General features: G+C 43.6%; 1 protein-coding gene across 8 annotated transcripts in view; it reads left to right on the top strand.

The window, feature by feature from the left end:
- KLHL12 (kelch like family member 12) overlaps nt 1-22,173 on the top strand; it is a 102,414-nt gene that overhangs the window by 53,991 nt on the left and 26,250 nt on the right. For all 8 annotated transcript variants that reach the window (XM_040424203.1, XM_040424205.1, XM_040424207.1 and 5 more), the window contains 2 exons: nt 20,479-20,674; nt 20,835-20,993. In XM_040424203.1, coding sequence (XP_040280137.1) covers nt 20,479-20,674; nt 20,835-20,993 — 355 coding nt within the window. The remainder of the gene's footprint in view (nt 1-20,478; nt 20,675-20,834; nt 20,994-22,173) is intronic.

Below are 22,173 nucleotides of genomic sequence, written 5' to 3'. Positions count from 1 at the left end.
AAAAGACGACACATCTCTAGGGTGAGAAAGAGATATCATTCGTCCATTGAGTCGGACCTGTAGGCGAAAGGGAAACCCCCATGTGTAATCTATTTTGTGCTGCTGTAAGACAGATAATAGAGGGTGCAGGGCCTTTCTTTTCAGTAATGTGCGGCGTGAGAGATCCGACAAGACCTGTATCGGGGTGCCATTGTATTCCACTTGGCCTGCCTCTCTTGCCTTTTGCTTGATGTCTGCCTTCTGTTTGTAGTGATGTACACCGCAGATAACATCTCTGACCCTCTCAGGGTCAGTAGGCCTGCGACCTAAGACGCGGTGAGCTCTATCCAGCTCTAGAGAGGCATCGGGGGGGACCCCAGGATATCATTAAAGATGCATTAAAGTGTATAGTTCAGGTCTTTAGGTGTCACCGTTTCAGGAAGACCCCTTATTCTGATGTTATTTCGCCTTCCCCTATTCTCAGCATCATCTATCATGTCTGCTAAATATTGCAGTTGGAAGGAATGGGATTCTAAAATGGCCTCCTGAGTGTCCTGCTTGGCATTAACAGTCGCCACAGATTGCTCCACTTCTGTGACACCCCCCCCCCCCCTTCCCCCATTGAAAGCAGTTCATTCTTGATGGTGCTCATTTCTGCTATATAGACTCTCTCTCCAGCCTGGTCATATAAGATTCCATGTCAGATTTGGTGGGCATGGATGATATTTGCTTGTGAAGGTCTCTTATTTCAGAGGTGGGGACTATCTCAGGTTGTGCAGAGACACTGCGCAATGTCGCATCAGAGATGCCCACATCAAGGGCAGCTGGAGCTGAGAGCGGTGTGGCAGTGGATGTCAACGGCACACTTGTGAGGCCCAATGGCGGAAACTCCCGCTCCCACTTACTCCACTCTCCCGTGGTGATGGCGTTTTCCCACCCTTCTACTCTAGAGGAATACGGAGGGGGTATGTATGTCTCTGGCTGAGTCTCACTCCCCATTACCTCATTCAAGGGATCCTCCGCATCTGCTCCTGCTGCATCGTCCAGCATGTCTGCTCCAGACTGCGAGGGGTATCCAAAGTCCTCTAGAATCTCCGACGCCCGTGCCGGCCATTGTGGTGGCGCATGTGAGGAGCGCTGTTGTCCCGCGGAGAAGAATTTCTCAATGTTTTGGGAGGAGGAAGCGGATTCCGGCTGGCTGAGGGTAGCCTGTGATGTTTTCTTCTTTTTAATGACCATTTTGGGGATGAATTTGATAACTGTGAGTTTGATTAAGGTCTCCTAGAAGAGCGAAGGGTAGCAGCTGAATTAAAGTGTGTCTCACTCCTCCATCGCCAAGCCACGCCCCCGATATAGGAAGTATAAGCATAATGTTCACCAAATGTAATATATTTTCGTAGTCGGTGGAGTAAGGCTCTTTAGTCAGGATTACCTCCCACAAATTGCTGCAAGACATGTCTGCAAACTGGCCTTTGTTTAAGAATTTTAGTAATCTCCACTCACTGTGGATTGCCTCCAAATCACAGTGATTCTTCAACAAGATGGGCTTATACCACTGTTATTAGCATGTCAATTTCCTCTTCTCCATACGTGATGAAGTCTTCAGGCCAAGAATCGTGACAAAAGATATAGAAACATCGGATGATTTCTGACCCTCCTATGTTATCTTCGTGGTCTTTCCCTATCATCATTCCAAATCTTTTTTCCAGTTCTGTAATTGTTACCTCTACAGTTTTTTTTATATTTTCTTTATTGATATCCATAAAACTGGAATGACTTTCTTTCAGTTGAATATTTGAAAACTGAATGCATGGAACACTTGTGGTTTTATCCCGCCTTCTAGCAACCGTTGTCTGGGTATGCATTTCTTTACCAGCTATTTTCAGGAAAAAAATTCAGCAGTTTCCCATTTCTTAGTGGCTTTTCTTTAATGCTTTCTATTGTCATAATACAACTTTTAATAGCAGCGACAGCTTGTGGTAATATTAGAGAACTTTTCTGAAGACTAAGGCTTAACTTTGAGATTTCTTCAAAGAGGTCATGGAGAAAATGACAGAATCCAACAAACACTATGTTCTCCATTTGCTGTACAATGTGCTTAGCTCTTCCAGATATATCACTGTTTTTGGACGAGGCAGCAAGGTGTTCCATGTGATGATGTACAGCAGTGTACTGTCCTGTTTCATGATCCGAGGAGAGGAAGACTGAGTGCACGAAAAATATGAGGTAGCCAACACTGGGTCTTCACTGCCCCAGGACAGCGGATTTTACAGCCTAACTCTGTGCCAATTGCTCTCAACTCCCTTTTACTTTTTGAACTAAAATAGGTCTTTCAAACAAGATGCAACAGATCATATACTTTTTGAACCATAGGAAGACACTTTTGTGTGCTCAACATGGCCAGTTCCAGCCTGTGTGGTAAGCAGTGAAATGAGTATATATATTTTCCTATATCTTTTCTGATCAGTGCACCTACACCACCAGTCGCACCCATATTAACACTAGCTCCATCTGCACCAAAAGCACTGAGCTTATCTTTCCACCAATTTGGATTACTTTGGTCTGCACTAGTAAGTATATCTGTTATTGCTTTAAATAATCCCTGCGCATGACGATGCTGAAGCTCAGCTAATCCAACAAGACTGTTTACTGGTGTACCTACTGGTGTACCAGACAAAATGTACCTTAAGTACACAATCACATTTTCACTTCCTGATACATCTGTTCCACAGTCTGTTATGACGGACATGTAAATTGCCTTGCTAGCTTTATTTACTGTTTGGGCTCTTAATTCATCTGCAATGCAACCAATGAACTCTGCGCATGCAGTGTCGTTATTATACGTTTTGGATATATCCATTCAGTTTTTTTTCATAAGCAAGATTTGAGAGGCAAGCTTTGTTAATGGTAGCCCTTCACGTGCAATCATGTAGGCTACATTAAATTTAAGCTTCATTTCTTTGAAATGTTTCTTTGCCATTTTTTTCACAGGCTCTAGACACAGAACGGGCTAAAGGTGTCTCTCTTATGGCACACCTGGCTATGATACCGTCACGAGCATTTCTATGCTTCTGACTCTCTCCATGTTTTTTTTTATAGTTTCTTTCTTGAAATGATGCGTTCCTTTGATAAAATCTGTTTTGCCAGCAATATCTGGGCCAGCCGTAGAACAAAACTCACAGTACATCATTTCTTTCTCTTTATTATATCTAAGCCAAGCAAATTCCTGAAGCCATAAACTTTAAAAATTTCACTCCGCTCTGTTAGCAGAACCTTTTGTCCCACTATTGGCTGTTTGATCTGATGGTTGATCAGATGAACTGTTGTCTGTGACTAATGAAAGGGCTTCACTTGAATTTTGATGATCTAGTGAAGAGGTACAAGACTCTCTGGAGGATGGATCTTTGAAAAAGTCTGTGGGCCAGATTTATCATTCCTCTGACAGCTCACTCCACTTTCACATATGGCTAAAGTCAGTTTTAGCCAAGTCAGATTTATGATCGGCCCTTTAAGACTGTAATAAATGTGGTTTGACGGTAGCAGTTTATCTGTCAGTAAGCAGCTTTACAAAAGTCGCACGTCCTTACAAAAAAGTCGCATGTTCTATTAAAAAGTCTCATAAGATAAGCATGGTCCTCACTGGAGTGAAATTGCGCATTTTTTTGAGACTTTTTTGCGACTTTTTAAATAGTCCCAATAGTAAATCTGTCTATAGATTCATTTACATAAGAAAACACGCCCACTTTCAGAAAACTGGCGAGCATAGTGCAGAGCAGAAAAAAGTTGCAAATTTGTGCGCTGTTTTAGCGATTGCGCAAAAATTGGCGACTTTTTCACTCCATTATTCTGACTTGAGCTAATGATAAATCTGGCCCTGTGATTTTACGTGTTGCAATACTGAGCTTAGTGTTGTAGCCTGTGAATAACAATGATGTATAATTACCTGATCTGCCTAGATGACAATACACAAGAATCAGTGGTGATGCGGCTTACCAGATTCTTCCTTGCTGTAACTCGCAAGTGAGGAGTGGCAGGCTTTCTTGTCTGCGCAGGCCAGCAGTGGCGGTCTTTCCTGTCTGTGCGGGTGAGCATTGGCGGGCTTTCTTGTCTGCGTAGGTGAGCAGCGGCAGGCTTACCTGGTTGTGCAGCGGCGGTCTTTCCTGTCTGCATAGGTGAGCAGCGGCGGGTTTTCCTGCTGCCCCCTATGTACAAGAATGTGACTACTATAATACCGCCCATTATGGATAAAAATATCACTACTACCAAAATAAGCCATACGTTCTCTTTGCCACAGGCAATACACAAGAATCAGTATCTACTGGTGATGTGGCTTATCAGATTCTTCCTTGCTGTAACTCGCAAGTGAGTGGCAGGCTTTCCTGTCTGCGCAGGCGAGCAGTGGCGGGATTTCCTGTCTGCACAGGCGAATAGTGGCAGGCTTTCCTGCTCTGTGTCAGAGATGGGTCTAGATAAGCTACTTAAAGATACCTCCCTATGGATAAATAATATGCTATAATATACAAGAACACTGTTCCTCCTTCACACCCCAGCCATCAATCTTGAGGCTCACCGTACTTCATTACACCCCCTCACTGTTCCTGACCATTTGACCATTTTAAATTTTACTCTCAGACTAAATCCACCTTTCTCGAAGCACCAAATCTGTCACGTAGGGATTTGAGCGGTAGATTCTGCAAAACTCAATGCAGTAAGACTTGAACAGGGACGTCTGGTCGTTGTGGCAGGAAGCAGTGGGTGGCTTGGTGGCACTGGGTGGCGGTTTGGGATGAATGCAAAGGAGGCAGTTTTAGGACAGTCTTATACACAATATGTGTGAACAATGTTAGCTCTATTCCCATCACATACAATGTGGGCATATTGCTAGGATATGCCCCCATTGTCTGATAGGCACAGGTCTCACCTCTGGGACCCGCACCTACAACGAGAACGAAACGGGGAGTGCTGTGGCTGGAGGACCCCGCGGTCCGTCCACCACCAAGCGCTGCTCCCCTAGAAGTGAATGGGAGCGCACCACGCATGCTCCCATTCATTTCTATGGAGCAGACGGAAATAGCCAAGCGAGCACTTGGATATTTTCGGCGGCCCCATAGAAATGAATGGAGGGCAGCTGCGCATGCGCAATGCGCCCTCCTTCACTTTTGGTGCTCCATTCTAAATATAGGTGTGGGACCCGCACCTATCAGACAATGGGCATATCCTAACGATATGCCCCCATTGTCTGAGATGGGAAAACCCCTTTAAGGAAATAATTTACATTTGCTTCGTTTTGTGGATCCTTGAAAAATTTACTTACAGCTGTTTTTAGCAGACTCTGGCACTTGGTGGGACTGTGCGAGACTGGAGGACTGCAAAGAGTAAGGAGCGGAGCGATGCAATCTGCAGCTGGGGTGGATGTAACTCAGGATCAGTACAGGATAAGTAATATATGTACGCAGTGACTGCACCAGCAGAATAGACTGTGAGTGCAGCTCTGGAGTATAATACAGGATGTAACTCAGGATCAGTACAGGATAAGTAATGTATGTACACAGTGACTGCACCAGCAGAATAGTGAGTGTAGCTCTGGAGTATAATACAGGATTAGTGCAGGTTATACATGTACTTCTAGGACAGGTCTGATATAGCAGTTGTGGATGCAGGGTTGACCACTTAGGGGCACTCTACCACCAGTTCTTAAAGGGATTCTGTCACCTCGTTTTAGCTTATAGAGATACGGACATGCACGATGCGCAAGCTCACGCATGCACAGTTCCTTCCCCGAGGCTGATGCCAGCACAGGGAAGGAACACTGTTACCGGCACTGCGGCATCGCGAGATTACGGCAATCTAACTGAAGATATGAGAGATTCGGAGGACGCAGGCGGTGCTGGGCTCCTTCACAGGGGGGCGTGGCTGGGAACCAAGAAGGTTAGTACAGCCCCTTGGGTTCCTTACCAGGCTCATTTACATATCTCTAAAATCATTTTTTAAACACAATAAAAGGACACCACTTTATGGGACAGGTATATTGCGCACATGCTAGTGGCGAGAGCTAGCCGTGCATGCCCGCATCTTTATAAGCAAAACGAAGGTGACAGAATCCCTTTAAGGGAGGGCTTCACATTCTTTATATTGGGGACAGGTGATGATCAGTAACTTCAGAGCAATAACTTAGCAGGGATACAAGTTTTTTAGGGTAATCCCTTTCACACCCCGTTGTGAAATTCCTGTCCTCTGCCGGCGGTCTCACCTGGATTTTGGGTCTCTTGGTCCCAGTATTGCTCTCCCGTCTTCCTCCAAGCTGCTCCCCCCTCTTTCCTCTGGGCATGGGGCAGTGTGAACAGTCTCCGGTCTGACAGGTCTGGTACACGGCTACAGTGTGGGGAAAGCGGACTGGGTGACAATACAGCAGTCTGGCATGCTGCCCAGGTGTGGCACGGCACAGTAGAGGGGCCATCCCTTGCGGCTCTTCAGCGTACGGGGTCCCAGTGAACACTGAACAGACGCTTTCACTCTGGGGTTCACCTGAACCCCTACCACTTTGGTGTAAGAGCGGCTCAGTCAGCCCCAACTCCGGCCCCAGCTGACTGAGCAAGGCCGACAGCTGAGCCCATCTAGGCAGTCAAAGGGAAGGGCATACTTCATGGGCCCTGAGGCCCCCTTGTAGGGAGGCTTCCAGTAGTGCCCCTTGGGTTTGTAGTAGGGGGGCTGTAGCCGGTAAGTGGGCCCATAGTTCGGGAAGGGCGGATAGGGAGGGTGCATGATCAGAGTCCTGCAAGGAGCAGGAGGGCTGCACGGCTGCCCCTTATATCAGCCTGTTATAGCAGGCTCGTTACTTTAACGACCAGCAGCCCTGCGGCCTTAACACCTTCACTGCCAGCCACACCTGAGCCTCCCCAGTGTGTGGCATTGTAGGCTGATACAAATGGCGGAGTGCTCCCTCAGAACCGCCGCTCGTGCGCCAATCGATGGAACTGGTCACAATCGCACTTATCGGGCTCACACCAGAAAAGCCCCCCTTTCTCCCCACACTTCAGCATAAAATAGGAGACGCGCAGAGAGAGTTAGCTAGGCGGGGGGATACTGGGCAGCGGCAGCCATTAGCAAGTGGCGAGGGGATCATCACTCATCCCGCCACTTGCTAATGTTAAGTATGTAAAAGGTTAATAGGAGCCCCGCGCTGGTCAAGACACTAAATAGCCAGTGAACCGTATATCTCTTTCAATAGTCCTTGCTTAGTAGCAGGGGAGGTTATCTCCTCTACTAAGCACGAGACTATTGAAGAGGTTATATGGTTAACTGGCTTTTTGGTGTCATGACCAGCGCGGGGGCTCCTATTACCCCTTTTCTTCCCTTATTAAGATAATATTTTTGGTTATTTGTACAAAAAGCAATAAAAATTTATCTTATTAAAAAAAGATAATTTTTGGGAGCTCACACGGAGCACCATCAGCGGCCCCTGAGTATTATCAGGGTCGTAAAGACATAAGGATTAGCCTTTAGCAGCGGCAGCGCAGGGGTGACTGTGAATTGTTTGTAGAATGTTAAGTATGCACTGAAAAACTTCTCAAGCTAACCTGTTCTTCGAGCAATCTGCATGGAGTGGGCTCCCCGTTTTCATGACTGAAGAGCAAACTGCTACTGTGTTCAGCGCAGGAGAATTGGGGTGGTGTGAGAGGAGCAGCCAATGGCAGGGCAGCCCACGGATCATACTATGACCAATCAGCAGCCTCCTCACTAATAACATAGCTCTGTACTGTGCGGACCTCTGTTATTGGATTGCCGTCTGTCTGCTGTATGAAATCCCGTTCTTCTTAAAGTGGCAGAGCAGCAGAAGGTCTAGGCGCAAATGGCGACAAGACTACAAAGTCTTGTTGACATTTTGCAATTCTAAGTCGCATTGGCTACCATTTTGGTCGCCATCTGGAGCTCTGCACCTTGCAGTTCCTTCTTCTGCACAGGATGCCTCTCCTCCAGAGCCAGCATCAAGCTCACCCAGTTTTCCCCCCCAGCAATGGGCGGGGCTACAAGCCAGTACATTCTAGGGACACACCTCAGCATTTATAGCAAGCAGAAATATGCAGGACCTTTACTGATGTCGCAGTCATAATCGAGGTCCTTCAGCCAAGCAGGGCACAGGAGGAGGACTAAACTGTGTGTGTGAAGAGGGTAAGTGTTATCTATATAATGTGTGTGTGTGTGTGTGTGTGTATAGGAGTCATCTCTATAGTGTGTGGTGTGTGTAGATGGATTATCTATATAGTGTGTGTAGGGTGTCCTATATACTTTGTGTGTGTGTATGGGGTGTCATCTATATAGTGTGGTGCGTGTATAGGGTTAGTAAAGTGTATACAGTGTGTCCATAGGGTTAGCATACTGTCCAACTTTTGAAAATCAGAAAGAGGGACAGTAGTAGCTTTGTGCTTAGCAGTAGTTATGCACACATTGTGACCCCTTCACAGTAGTTATGCACACATTGTGACCTCTTCACAGTAGTAATGCACACATTGTGACCCCTTCACAGTAGTAATGCACACATTGGGCCCCCTTCACAGTTGTGCCCACCTTTCAGTAGTGCTACCTCCGTAAAAAAAATAAAAAAATAAATGTAAAACTACTAAATGCTCACCAAGGCATTCCCCCTATGATGGGAGCACTACTGCGCTGCCAGGCTGTGTAGCGGAGCACAGGATACTTCCCAGACCTGCTCTCTCCAGCCCAGCAAGTGTGGTGTGTGGTGTGGTGGCGTGCCTGCTGGGGAATGCCGGCAGTTCAGTTTGAATTGTGACGAACGGAGGTAGAGGGCTCCCTGCTCATCCATTGCAATTCTCTGTCTTGGAGTCTAAAGGACATAGAGACAATTTGAAAGAGGGACTGTCCCCTCCAGATGCAGGACTGTTGGGGGGTTTGGGTTAGTATAAATTTATATAGTTTGTGTATTGGGTAAATGTAGTCTACATAGTGGCATAGGGTAACTGTAGTCTATACAGTGTTAGAGGCAGTATTGGGGGCATTATTATTACTGGGGCACAATAGGGGGAATTATTATAACTGGGGGAACTGTAGGGGCATTACTATCACTGTGTGCGCTGTAGGGGCATTACCACTACTGGAGGCACTGTTGGGGGGCATTATTAATACAACCGTCAGAACTGGGGCTTTGTTGTTGCTGGGGGCGGTATAGGGGGAATTATTATTGCTAAAAAGACTTTTTTTTTTCTGCAGTACAATGAGCACAGTATTGGGGGTAGCAGCAGGATTATACTGTTGGGGGTACCAGGGTGGGAAGATGATGGAAAAAGTGAGGACTTTAAGATGTCTGTGTGTAAACGCATGGCAGTCTAATCCAAATGAAAAAGATAAGAAAAGATGAATGTTTACATTAGAGGAGACCTGACTGGATGTACAGTAAGAGGTATGTAAGGCTTTATTCTCCTGTATGTTTGTTAGCACTTAAAGACCAGACAGGATTGCTGAAGGTAGGGTTGGCTCTGTGTTGTTGCCTGCGTCTAACCTGCTCAGCCCTCTCCTCCATATCTTAATAAGAGACAAGTGGAGGATAAAGTGGACAGAATTTGGTGGCTGGCACTGGCCACCCCAGAGCGGTAGCTTCTGGAGAGGAATTTTGTGCAAATGGGTCAGTATTTTATGCTGCACTGTGGTATTTGGTTCTGCTGGGGCAGTATACTGTGCTGTACACTATACTGTCCCTCTGTGGTATTGCTGTCTTTGCCTACTTGTGTTGGCCCCACTTTCTGTAAATCTGGACCCACCTACAACATGAGGCCATTTTTAGTCTTTTCCAGGGCCACTTTAAATTTAAAGTCTGCGCCTGGTTTAGTGTACTCTATATAGTGTGTGTGTATAGGGTTACTATAGTCTATATAATATGTATGTATAAAGTAAGGCTACTTTCACACTAGCGTTTTACTTTTCCAGTATTGAGATCCATCATAGGGTCTCAATACCGGAAGAAAATGCTTCAGTTTTGTCCCCATTCGTTGTCAATGGGGACCAAATTGAATAGAACGGAATGCTCCAAAATACATTCAGTTCCGTTTAGTTGCGTTCCCATACCGGAGAGCAAACCGCAACATGCTGCGGTTTGCTTTCCGTCCTGGGATGTGGAGCAAGACGGATCCAGCATGACCCCCAATTCAAGTCAATAGGGATGGATCCGTTTTCTGACACAATCTGCCACAATAGAAAATGAATCCATCCTTCATTGACTTTTTTATTTTATTTTTAGATCAAATCTTTTTGAAATAAAGGGAAAACACAAACGCTCCCTCTCACACCCTCCCCTCACCCTGAGTCCCGGGTTCGCGGTCGCCAGAAAGTCCACAGGAGAGGTATCGATGATGGTTTTGTATTTCTCCAAGAACTATAGTCCAAGATGATCTTCAGGATAGACTATTGCTCGATTTCCCATCGGTTCTCCAATTCCACAGTTACATCCTGCAGTCACGCCATCTATCACCCAGCCTTACTCACAAATCATCATGCACTGCATACCCATCACCATTCAAAGCAACAAGTCTATTACATTAAACTACAACATTATAATGTGATACCCAAAGGGACCATATTTTTTCAAATTTCTTATTACTCCCTCGTTTTTGGTATACGTAACTCTCTAGTCTTACTAGCATATGAATCTTATCCACTAAGTTCTGGATAACCGGGGGAGCAGAGGCAATCCTGTGAAACGCAATTAGCTTCCTTGCCTGGTAAAGAATTCTCGTGATCGCTATTCTAAGCTCAGGAGTAGCAGGTATTGCTTTGGTATACCCCAGAATACAGATTGTAGGAGTTAGATCAATAGTTATATCAAACACAGTACAGATAAATCAGCATTATGTGCGCCACATCTAGGGCAAGTATCGTCCGTCCTGTACCCCATCTTATGTAATAAGACTGTTCTGTATACTCTATGTAGTAATAGCAGTTGTGAGACTCTGTGGGTCTCACTCACCGCTACCACCTGGAAATCCTCCAAAACCTCCTCCCATTGTTCCGTTGTTAAGTCAGTGACATCTTGCTGCCATTTGGAATATAACTGCAGCGGATTGGTCTTGTGCAATGCCTCCATTAAGCTCAGATAAAACGAGGAGATCACACCCCTTGTATCCCCCAGGGAGGCCGTATGAGTGATAATCAGATGCGTATCAGCAGGGACTATTTTCTCCTTACGGTCCTGTATTTGCACAGCATGTCGTACCTGAAGGTAGACCTAAAATAACGTCCTAGGCAATCCAAACTCTTGCTTTAGCATATTAAAGGATTTAAGACAGTTATTCTCATATAGCTGACACATTCGATTAAGACCATAGACGCCCCATAGTTTCTCGTTAGTTACCGTGTTTAGCTCCTTGTACAGGTAGTTAGGCCAGATTGGGGTAAATTGTATATACCCTTGGATTCCAACAATCTCTTTAGCTTTCCACCATACTGTGTGTATGGTACGTAGGATACCATATTGCCTACCCTTATCATAAAAAACTCTGCCCTCCAGAGCCGCCATTAATTCTTAGTATGAATAAGTTGCTGCACAACTCGTCTAGCAGTGCTCAACTTATCTACCTCTCCCCATCCCCGAAGGTGTTGTAATTGGGCTGCCATATAATACATCTGTGGGTCAGGGACGTTCAGCCCCCCTTGGGTTTTGGATCTACACAACACTGCAAGTTTAATTCAGTTTTTTTTTTTTTCTTCCAGATGAGGTCTCGAAATATTGCATTAATAGTATGGAATATTTTTAAGGGGATCCAGGACGGGGAGTTATGTAACTTAAGTAACATGTACAAGAGCTGTGGCATAAGGATCATTTTTAAAAGTAATAATTGTCAATAGCGGAGAGTGATCAGACAACCTCCTAGGGAGGTAAGCAATATCCTGTACAAAACGGCCCATTGCTTCATTTCCTAACACTAAATCAATTCTGGATAATGAGCCATACGAACTAGAGTGGCAGGAATGCTGCCGAACATTCGGATTTCTCATTCTCCAGAAGTCAAAGAGTGCCGCCTCCTGTATTAAACGTCTAAAGGGAGTAATACCCTCACTAATCACACTAGAGGTCCGGCTGAGCTTGTCTAATTTTTGACAGGGAACAGTATTAAAGTCACCGAAAAGTAAGGTGGGAACCTGTGGCAAGTCTGCAATAAAGGAAATCATTTTCCTTATCAGCAATGGTGAATAGGGTGGAGGGATATAGATCCCCATAAGAACGCATTCAACATTAAATAAAGTGCAGTGCAAGTATATATAGATCTCCCTTCCTCATCAATTCGTTTGGTGATGCAGGTAAACGGAATATTTTTATGAACCAGAATGCTCACTTCCCTGGCGTATGACGAGTACGTGGCGTGGAAGTTATGCCCAGCCCAGGAAGGAGTGAGCAAATGAGTGTCAGAGGAGAGCAAGTGTGTTTCCTGTAAACAACATATTAAGGGCTGGTGTTGTCGTACACGGTCTAAAACTGATTTTCTTTTGTTGGCGTCCTTAATCCCTCTTACATTCCAGCTCAGAAGATTTACGGAGCTAGCCATAGTCATTATATATCAGCAAGTGACTAAATAGAGCGTACCTCTTAGGAACCCAATCTTCCCTGACCGCGACCCTTGGAACCCCCCATACCCCTACCCCATGTAAACAATTGGAACCAAAGGACGGATACCGGCCGTACCAACAGGTCCCCGTAAAAACTCCCATGACAGGACCGCGGGATCAATAACAAAAACCTGTCAGCACCACCGGGCCCAGCCCCGTAGTTAGCTACCCGTGAGGGGAGTGGTAGTAAAATACAAAAGTAAACTCTGAACCATGTAACACGGAACAATGAAAATAGAATCCACAATCATTGGGGCCTGTAGAGTCCTTGGACCCACCGCTATCACCCCCTCGGACTATGCAATTTCAAAATAATCTCAAACCTAGCTATATTATATAACTTCTATGGATCCCTTATATCTTTTGTTAGAAAGGGAAAACGGTGCAATCAAAATGGAAACTCTAGTACATAGCAGCATAAACATTCAGGAACACATTCTCATGCATGCATTCAGTACAGTATACTCAAGTATTCAACGGCAATCAGAAGAGGAGATAATTCAGTCCCCGTCTGCCTGTGGTTCCACCGCGCGTAGTTGTCGCTCATGACGATCCAGCCATCGCATCGCTTCTCTTGGGTCTTCAAAAAATGTGGTAGCCCCAAAGGAAACTACTCTCTATTTTGCGGGATAAAGCATAGAATAAGGCACGTTGAGACCTCACAGGCGACGCTTTATATCCAGGAATTTCGCCCTCCTTTTCTGGACATCCAGAGAATAGTCGGGAAAGAGTGACACCTCCATTGACTTTTAATGGAGTTCATGACGGATCCGTCAAGGCAATGTTAACGATAATACAACCGGATCCGTTCATAACGGATGCAGATGGTTGTATTATCAGTAACAAAAGCGTTTTTGCTGAACCCTGCCAGATCCAATAAAAACGCTAGTGTGAAGGTAGCCTAAGTGTAGTCTATAGAGTGTTTGTATAGGGTAAATGTAGTTTATGCCATGTGTTTATTAGGTAAGTATAATCTACATAGTATGTGTATAGGGTAAGTGTAATCTTTATAATGTGTATATGGGGTAAGTGTAAACGATATAGGGCGTATATGGGGTAAGTGTACACTATACAGGGTGTATATGAGGTAAGTGTAGTCTGTACAAGGTGTATATGAGGTAAGTAGTTTACATAGTGTGTATAGGGTTAGTATAGTCTATATAGTGTGTATACGTAAAGTGTAGTCTAAATAGTATGCATATTTTCAGGGATATAAAGCTTTATATAAAAGAATGGATCAAAGGAAAAATTTCAAAGGGAATTGATCCTAGAGGTGGACACACAAAACACCTCAAAAAGAGATCGTTGTTAATTGAATTATATTATGCAATCAGTAAAACATTGTACAAGCGTCTGTGCAAAAATATAAATGATTTATTATACAATAACTTAAAATGCAATCAAAGTTTAATCCTTATAAAACTCGGGTGTTCGCCTGCTGAGCGGAGGCTGAACGCTGCCAGACTGATGCATTCTGAGCGGATCCGCGTCCACTCAGAATGCATTGGTAGCTGGACGGATGCGTTCGGGGCCACTTGTGAGACCCTTCAAACGGAGCTCACAAGCGGAACCCCGACGCTAGTGTGAAAGTAGCCTTAGGGATTATCTTTGACACATGGACCAATTAAAACACAGACATTCGGGTACCATTTGAGACATTTCCCAAGCTACTAAATTTATGGTACCGATAAGAATATAATGGACTTAGTACTATCACAGACGTGTGTCTCCTCTGTTACTCCAACGGTTGATTGATTGTTTGTTAAAATAACACTATCTTACTAACAAAGTTTACACTTAAAATTCTTCTCATCATGCTTTAGAAGTGTATGCGTTCCTAGTGAGAAATATATAAGATAATAGGTGCATTGACGACCTTCATAATATTTAACAACATAGTACAATACATGTGTCCTATTGATTATCTTATACTAAAACTTAATGTTCATTATACATACACCTATACATCACAGATTTTCTGCCTCATCAATAGACTTTAAACCGTAGGGGTAATTAGCACCAGATGCGTCTAGAAAATATCCTTATCTCGGTCATAAATCTATAAGAAGACAAGACTGACTCTTCTCAGACTGTTATATGTATACAGAAGAAATTATATGAACTGTGTCCTCTCCATGAACCTTTTTCGGCCTACTTTAAAATACATACACAATGGTAAATATAACACAATATGGCCTATTATGTATCAAATCCACTATAATTAGGATATTTTGATATACATTTTATACACCTATGGAAAGGCACAACAGTATATATAGGTTTATTATAGTCTATTTAGTTTGTGTGTGTGTGTGGGCTAAGTGCAGTCTATACAGTGATAGCTAGGAGGGGACTTGAGGATGAGGGTAGGTGCTGGGCTCACTCGGAATGGACGCGCTTTGGGCTCTTTTCACAGGTGACTTGCATATAAATATATAAAATCATTTTTTCAGCAAAACTACAGCAATCATAAGTTACATACTGGTATTTTTCTGACATGCTATAGGAGACCTTCAATAACATGTAATCAGGTCTATATGCATAATCTTGCTGACAGAATCCCTTTAAATGGAAGAAGTTTGGAACAACCAGGACACTTACTAGAGCTGTCCGCCCTACCAAACTAAGTAATCAGGGGAGAAGGGCCTTGGTAAGAGAGGTGACCAAGAAGCCAATGATCACTCTGGCTGAGCTCCAAAGATACTGTGTTCAGATGAAAGAAACTTCCAGAAAGTCAATCATCACTGCGTCTCTCCACCAATCTTGGCTTTATGGCAAACTGTCCAGAAACAGCCTGAAAGCCCACTTAGCGTTTGCAAAAATAAAAATCACTTTCGGACTGTGAGAAACAGGATTCTCTGGTCTGATGAACTTTTTGGCCTCAATTTGAAGCGTCATCTCTGGAGGAAACCAGACACAGTTCATCACCTGGCCAGTATCATCGTAGTGGTGAAGCATGAGCGGTGAAGCATGGTGGTGGCAGAAGCATGCTGTGCAGGTGTTTTTTAAGCCGACTGGTTAGGGTTGAGGGATCATTCCATTCAGCGAAGTACAGGGAGATTCTTCATTAAAAACCTGATCCAGAGTGCTCTGGACCTCAGACAAGACGACACAGGAGGAGTTTAAGGACATCTCTTAGAATGGTTTCAGTCACCTAGCCAGAGCCCTGATGTGAACCCAATCAAACATCTCTGAAGAGATCTAAAAATGGCTGTCCACTGACCATCCCCATCCAACCTGACAGCGCTTTAAGAAGAATGGCAGAAAATCCCCAAATCCAGGTGTGCAAAACTTGTGGCATCATACCCAAGAAGACTGTAGGTTGTAATCGCTGTCAAAGGTCCTTTAAATACTGAGTAAAGGTTCTCAATACTTATGTCAATACAATATTTTAGTTTTCTCTTCTCATAAATTGGGTATTGAGTCGAAATGGTGGGGGGAAACTTGAATTTGTTTTATTTTAGCACAAGGCCACAGCATAACAAAATGTGAAAAAGTGAAAGGGAATGCTTTGAATAATAGAAAGAAAGATAGTAGGAAGGTACCGTATTTTTCGCCCTAGGTGCGTCTTAGGAAAAAAAATATTTTGAACAAAAGGTGTGTTAAGGGGCAACATGGGGTTAAAGCATGAGGTACATGAGCAGTCACTTGCTATTAATGTTATCGGCACAGTCTTATGAATTTTGACTTCAATCATTCTATGTGCCTCACATTAATAAAAAGTGGCCTGTATTCTGTAACTCACATTAAACCCACGTTGCCCATTATTTGTGAAGGTAAGGTCACTTATTAATGTGAGGCACATGGGGCCCACTCCAAAAGCATGTGCCAGCCTGACATTAAAAATAAGTGACCCCCAATCATGTTTAACCACTACAGGACCGCCGTACGCAGGAATGCGTCTTTGCGGCGGCCCTGTTATTCCGAGTGGAAACGCGCCGGCGCGCGCGTTCACAGGAACTGCAGGTAATCGAGTGGATCTGTAGCCTGCCAGCGGCGATCATTCGCTGGCAGGCTGTAGATCCGATTTTTTTTTAACCCCTTAAAGGTATATTAGACGCTGTTTTGATAACCGTGTCTAATATACCTGCTACCTGGTCCTCTGGTGGTCCCTTTTGCTTGGATCGACCACCAGAGAACACAGGCAGCTCTGTAAAGTAGCACCAAACACCACTACACTACACCCCCCCCTGTCACTTATTAACCCCTTATTAACCCCTGATCACCCCATATAGACTCCCTGATCACCCCCCCTGTCATTGATCATCCCCCTGATTCCGCTCCATTCAGACCGTCCGTATGTGTTTTGCGGATCCACGAAAACACATACGACGTCTGAATGGAGCCTGACGGGGGTGATCACCCATATTTAGACTCCCTGATCACCCCCCTGTCATTGATCACCCCCCCTGTAAGGCTCCATTCAGACGTCCGTAGGTGTTTTGCGGATCCATGGATCCGCAAAACACGGACACCGGCAATGTGCTTTCCGCATTTTGCGGATCCGCACATTGCCAGAACTATATAGAAATTGCCTTTTCTTGTCCGCAATTGCGGACAAGAATAGGACATGTTCTATAGGCTCTACAAAAAACGCAGTGTTCACCCGATCAGGCCTGATCTTGTGCGCACACTGCAAAAACACCGTAAAATCGATGCGGCGATATAAAAAGATCCCTTTTGAAGTGCATGGCGAGTTCATAGAAGATTTTATTTATTTTTTGTCACAAGTTAGCGGAAATTTATTTTTTTTGTTTTTGTTTTTTTATTTTTTCTTACAAAGTCTCATATTCCACTAACTTGTGACAAAAAATAAAATCTCACATGAACTCGCCATACCCCTCACGGAATCCAAATGCGTAAAATTTTTTAGACATTTAGACAAAAAATAAAAACTTCCATAAACTCACTATGCCCATCACGAAATACCTTGGGGTGTCGTCTTTACAAAATGGGGTCACTTGTGGGGTAGTTATACTGCTTTGGCATTTTAGGGGCCCTAATGCGTGAGAAGTAGTTTGAAATCAAAATGTGTAAAAAATGCCCTGTGAAATCCTAAAGGTGCTCTTTGGAATGTGGGCCCCTTTGCCCACCTAGGCTGCAAAAAAGTGTCACATACCCATGCTGGGTGAGAGAAATATCTCTCTAAAAGACAACTTTTCCCATTTTTTTTATACAAAGTTGTCATTTGACAGAGATATTTATCTCACCCAGCATGGGCATGTGTAAAAAGACACCCCAAAACACATTGCCCGACTTCTCCTGAGTACGGCGATACCACATGTGTGACACTTTTTTGCAGCCTAGGTGGGCAAAGGGGCCCAAATTCCAAAGAGCACCTTTCGGATTTCACCGGCCATTTTTTACACATTTTGATTTCAAACTACTTCTCACGCATTAGGGCCCCTAAAATGCCAGGGCAGTATAACTACCCCACAAGTGACCCCATTTTGGAAAGAAGACACCCCAAGGTATTTCGAGATAGGCATAGTGAGTTCATGGAAGTTTTTATTTTTTGGCACAAGTTAGTGGAATATGAGACTTTGTAAGAAAAAAAAAAAAATCATCATTTTCCGCTAACTTGTGACAAAAAATAAAAAGTTCTATGAACTCACTATGCCCATCAGCGAATACCTTAGGGTGTCTACTTTCCGAAATTGGGTCATTTGTGGGGTTTTTCTACTGTCTGGGCATTGCAGAACCTCAGGAAACATGACAGGTGCTCAGAAAGTCAGAGCTGCTTCAAAAAGCGGAAATTCACATTTTTGTACCATAGTTTGTAAACGCTATAACTTTTACCCAAACCATTTTTTTTTTTCATCAAAGACATGTAGAACAATAAATTTGGAGAAAAATGTATATAGAAATGTATATAAAAATTTCGGTAAATTTCGATTATTAACAAAAAATAAAAAAATTTCAGCAGCAATGAAATACCACCAAATGAAAGCTCTATTAGTGAGAAGAAAAGGAGGTAAAATTCATTTGGGTGGTAAGTTGCATGACCGAGCAATAAACCGTGAAAGTAGTGTAGTGCAGAATTGTAAAAAGTGGTCTGGTCATTAAGGGTGTTTTAGCTAGGGGAGCTGAGGTGGTTAAAACATGGCAGTGGCAAGATTGGGTTTAATGAGTCACATTAACCCCAATCTTGCTGGCTGCCTAATACATGCCATATGTTTTTGCCTGCCTTTATTTTCAGGCAGGCTAATCCCTTTTGTACTGGGGGGTACAAAAGCTGCTGAGTTCACACATTATAGAATATAAGAGCCCTGCATCACAGAAAGAGGATTATGTTTGTGCTATCGCAAAACCTCATATCCGACACTACATACGAGCAAAACCTCAAATCCGACACTACATTCTAGCAAAACCTCAGATCCGACACTACATTCTAGCAATAGTGCTTTCCCATAGAGATGGGTGCAGTCTGGTGTGCATGTACATGGCTCTGGGAGGCTGGGCCAAGTCCTAGGAGGATCGTGGTTGTTGATGTCCCGCCATAGAAGTGCCAGGCTCTTCCCTCTTCCTCAGTAGGTACTGTACATGCCAGGATCAATGTCCGGTACATTGCTGGCTGATGTCCTTATGCAGTACAGCCTGCGATGTATCAGCAACATGCAAAGCCCCGGCCATTCAACCACCCCCTTCCCCCCTGGATTCGTCCTATAAGACGCATTATAATTTTCACCCAACTTTAGAGGGAAAAATCCGGTAATATTTTGAATAGTATTCTCCCCCAGTACCTAATAGAAGTACCAGAAAGTGGCCAAAGGTCTGTATATCTCATAATGTAGCACTTTAATTTTTTTTATTTACATCTTTGTATGCGTCTATGTAGACTCTGAGGCACACAAAAGGACATTATGGGGTCACAGAGTTCTAGTGGTTGGTATGGCAGCCAGGAAACCTAATCAGCTTAGTACACTTATTAAGCCCTGCTAGAGGCGCAGTGCCTAATAGGATGCAAGTGATTGCATGTTCAAGTTGGCTAGTTAGCCATAAACAAAGGAAAAAAATTAAATCCCCTTTCCTGCTTTATTATGTTAATAATAATAATAATAAACCTGCTTATAATGACTTTTGCCATGTCAGTAATAACATGAGTTATAAAGTTATGTTATTTAACCAATGAGGAAAAAAAATGCAGCTTAATAAAAAGGGCAAAACTGGCTGCAGTAATAAGGGTTCAAGCAGTTAACTACTAGCAGAGGACAGTTCCAGTGTATTCTTGCCCTGTCAGTTAAAGCCCCCCCCCCTTCTCCACCCCTTATGTGCTGACGACGAAACCATTTTTTCCCATTAGTGGTAAATTAATTTCCCCTTGTTGTTTTATAGGGTACTGACTTTGGATATACTGATACAGAGTAAGTTTTCTAAGGATGTTGAATGTGGCTTTCTTGTTCTGACTGGTAAACCCTATCAGTATGTCAATTTCTTTTTAAAAGTTTCTCAGAGTTCGATGTTTTGCCCTTACAAACTGTAGCCCTTAAAGAGGTCATCTTAGGCATCTTTCTGGCATAAACATAGGATATACCATGTCTGACAGACACAGCCTACCACTCCAGTAAAGCGTATGCAAAATGCAGTGGTCTGGCATTTATGGCAATACTGTGTCCTGCAGATGTGCCAGAAATGCCTAAAACAGGAATTGCCCTTCAAAGCAGTTTTTGTAAAATTTTAACCGAGGGAACTATTTAAACTTTCTAGTGCCTAGGTTTCAATTTCTATTAGGGAACAAATGTCCATTTTGTGCTAAACTAATGGTACCTATTACAGATTTAAATAAGAATGTGTTTAATATTTACAATTATGAAAACCTCTGAAAGGTTAAGTGACTAACAATTTAATACTGTATTTACCCTTTAATGTTTTATTCCTGTTCTATAGAGTATTACTCGCAAGCGCCGCTATGTAGCCACAGTATCACTCGGAGACCGTGTCTATGTAATTGGAGGATATGATGGGCGCTCCCGACTCAGCTCAGTGGAGTGCTTGGATTACACCTCAGAAGAGGATGGTGTGTGGTACTCTGTGGCTCCCATGAATGTAAGGCGAGGCCTTGCTGGAGCCACTACATTAGGAGGTACTGGACTCATAATCTAATGTGTGATAGTGTATTGTTTTGTTTGAAAAACATAAAATATAATGGATACATGAGATTAGACATTGCCATAATTTATCTAAGTTTTCAAAATTTGCTTTCAATGCTCTATAAATATAACCTTAATTTAATTTTCTTATAGATATGATATATGTCTCAGGTGGATTTGATGGAAGTCGGCGGCACACAAGTATGGAACGCTATGACCCTAACATTGATCAGTGGAGCATGTTAGGTGATATGCAGACAGCACGTGAAGGAGCAGGACTTGTTGTGGCCAATGGAGTTATTTATTGTCTGGGTAAGAGTGGGAATGGGAGGAATAATAACACTGTTAAAGGGGTTGTCTCCCTTCAGCAAGTATTGTTATTATCTATATTGCTTCCTTTGCTGATTTAACCCCTTCCCGGCCAGTAATAGTATGGCGCAGCTTGACATGACTTGCCGCCCAGCGCAGTACTATTACGGTGCGGTGATCAGCGGCAGGGGTCCGGCAGTCGCTGATGGCCGGGCCCCTGCTGTATGTGCTGGCATTGGTGAAAACCCATGATGGCTTAGCCGTGGACATTTTTTGTGGCAGCAGGGATAGCTGAACGTTTTGATATAAGATTTGTGTAGGTGGCTTGAAAATGAGGGAGTGGTGGCAGTTTAGAAATCATGTCCTGATTTTTCAGCTCACACTCTAGCTTTTGTCAGCTCCCGCTCTAGTTTTGAACATTCCGCCATTCATTCCTATGGGACCAATTTCTACACAAAAACGCCGCTATTACGTGAACCATTCGCCGAAACAATCCACAAAGTAATAGCACACCAATCGGGAACAATCCGCACGTTTCAGTAGATTACTGTTGTATGTAGTGTAAAAACTGTGGGAGGAGTTAGGGTGGTAAATTACAAAACAGTAAAAACAGTGACAAAACAGCAGTTTTTTTTGTTACCTTGCCTCACAAAAAGTGTAACATAGAGCAACCAAAAATCATATGTACCCTAAAATAGTACCAACAAAATTGCCACCTTATCCCATAGTTTCCATAGTCATTTCTTGGGAGTTTCTACTTTAGGGGTGCATCTAGGGGGTCTTCAAATGTGACATGGCAGCTTAAAATTATACCAGTGAAATCTGCCTTCCAAAAACCATATCCAAATCAAAAATTCCTAGCTGCCTTACTTGCCTTCCTCAGCTATATGTGTCGAAACGTGTCCCGTTAGAGGACTACTTTTTGATAATAAAGATATAAGATTCAAGCAAGTAAGGCAGCTGGGAATTTTTGATTTGGATTTCGTGGTGGGGATTCCTCCCCTTTCCTGTGCAGCCGAGACAGGACCGTGAGCTGTTGATTTGGATTACTTCCAAAAACCATATGGCGCTCCTTTTCTTTCTGCGCCCTGCCGTGTGTCCATACAGCAGTCTACATATAGGGTGTTTCTGTAAACTACAGAATCAGGGCAATAAATTTTGAGTTTTGTTTGGCTGTTAACCC

This window comes from Bufo bufo, chromosome 3 (assembly GCF_905171765.1).
Source record: "Bufo bufo chromosome 3, aBufBuf1.1, whole genome shotgun sequence".
NCBI lineage: Eukaryota > Metazoa > Chordata > Amphibia > Anura > Bufonidae > Bufo > Bufo bufo.
This window is presented reverse-complemented; position numbering and strand designations above follow the sequence as displayed.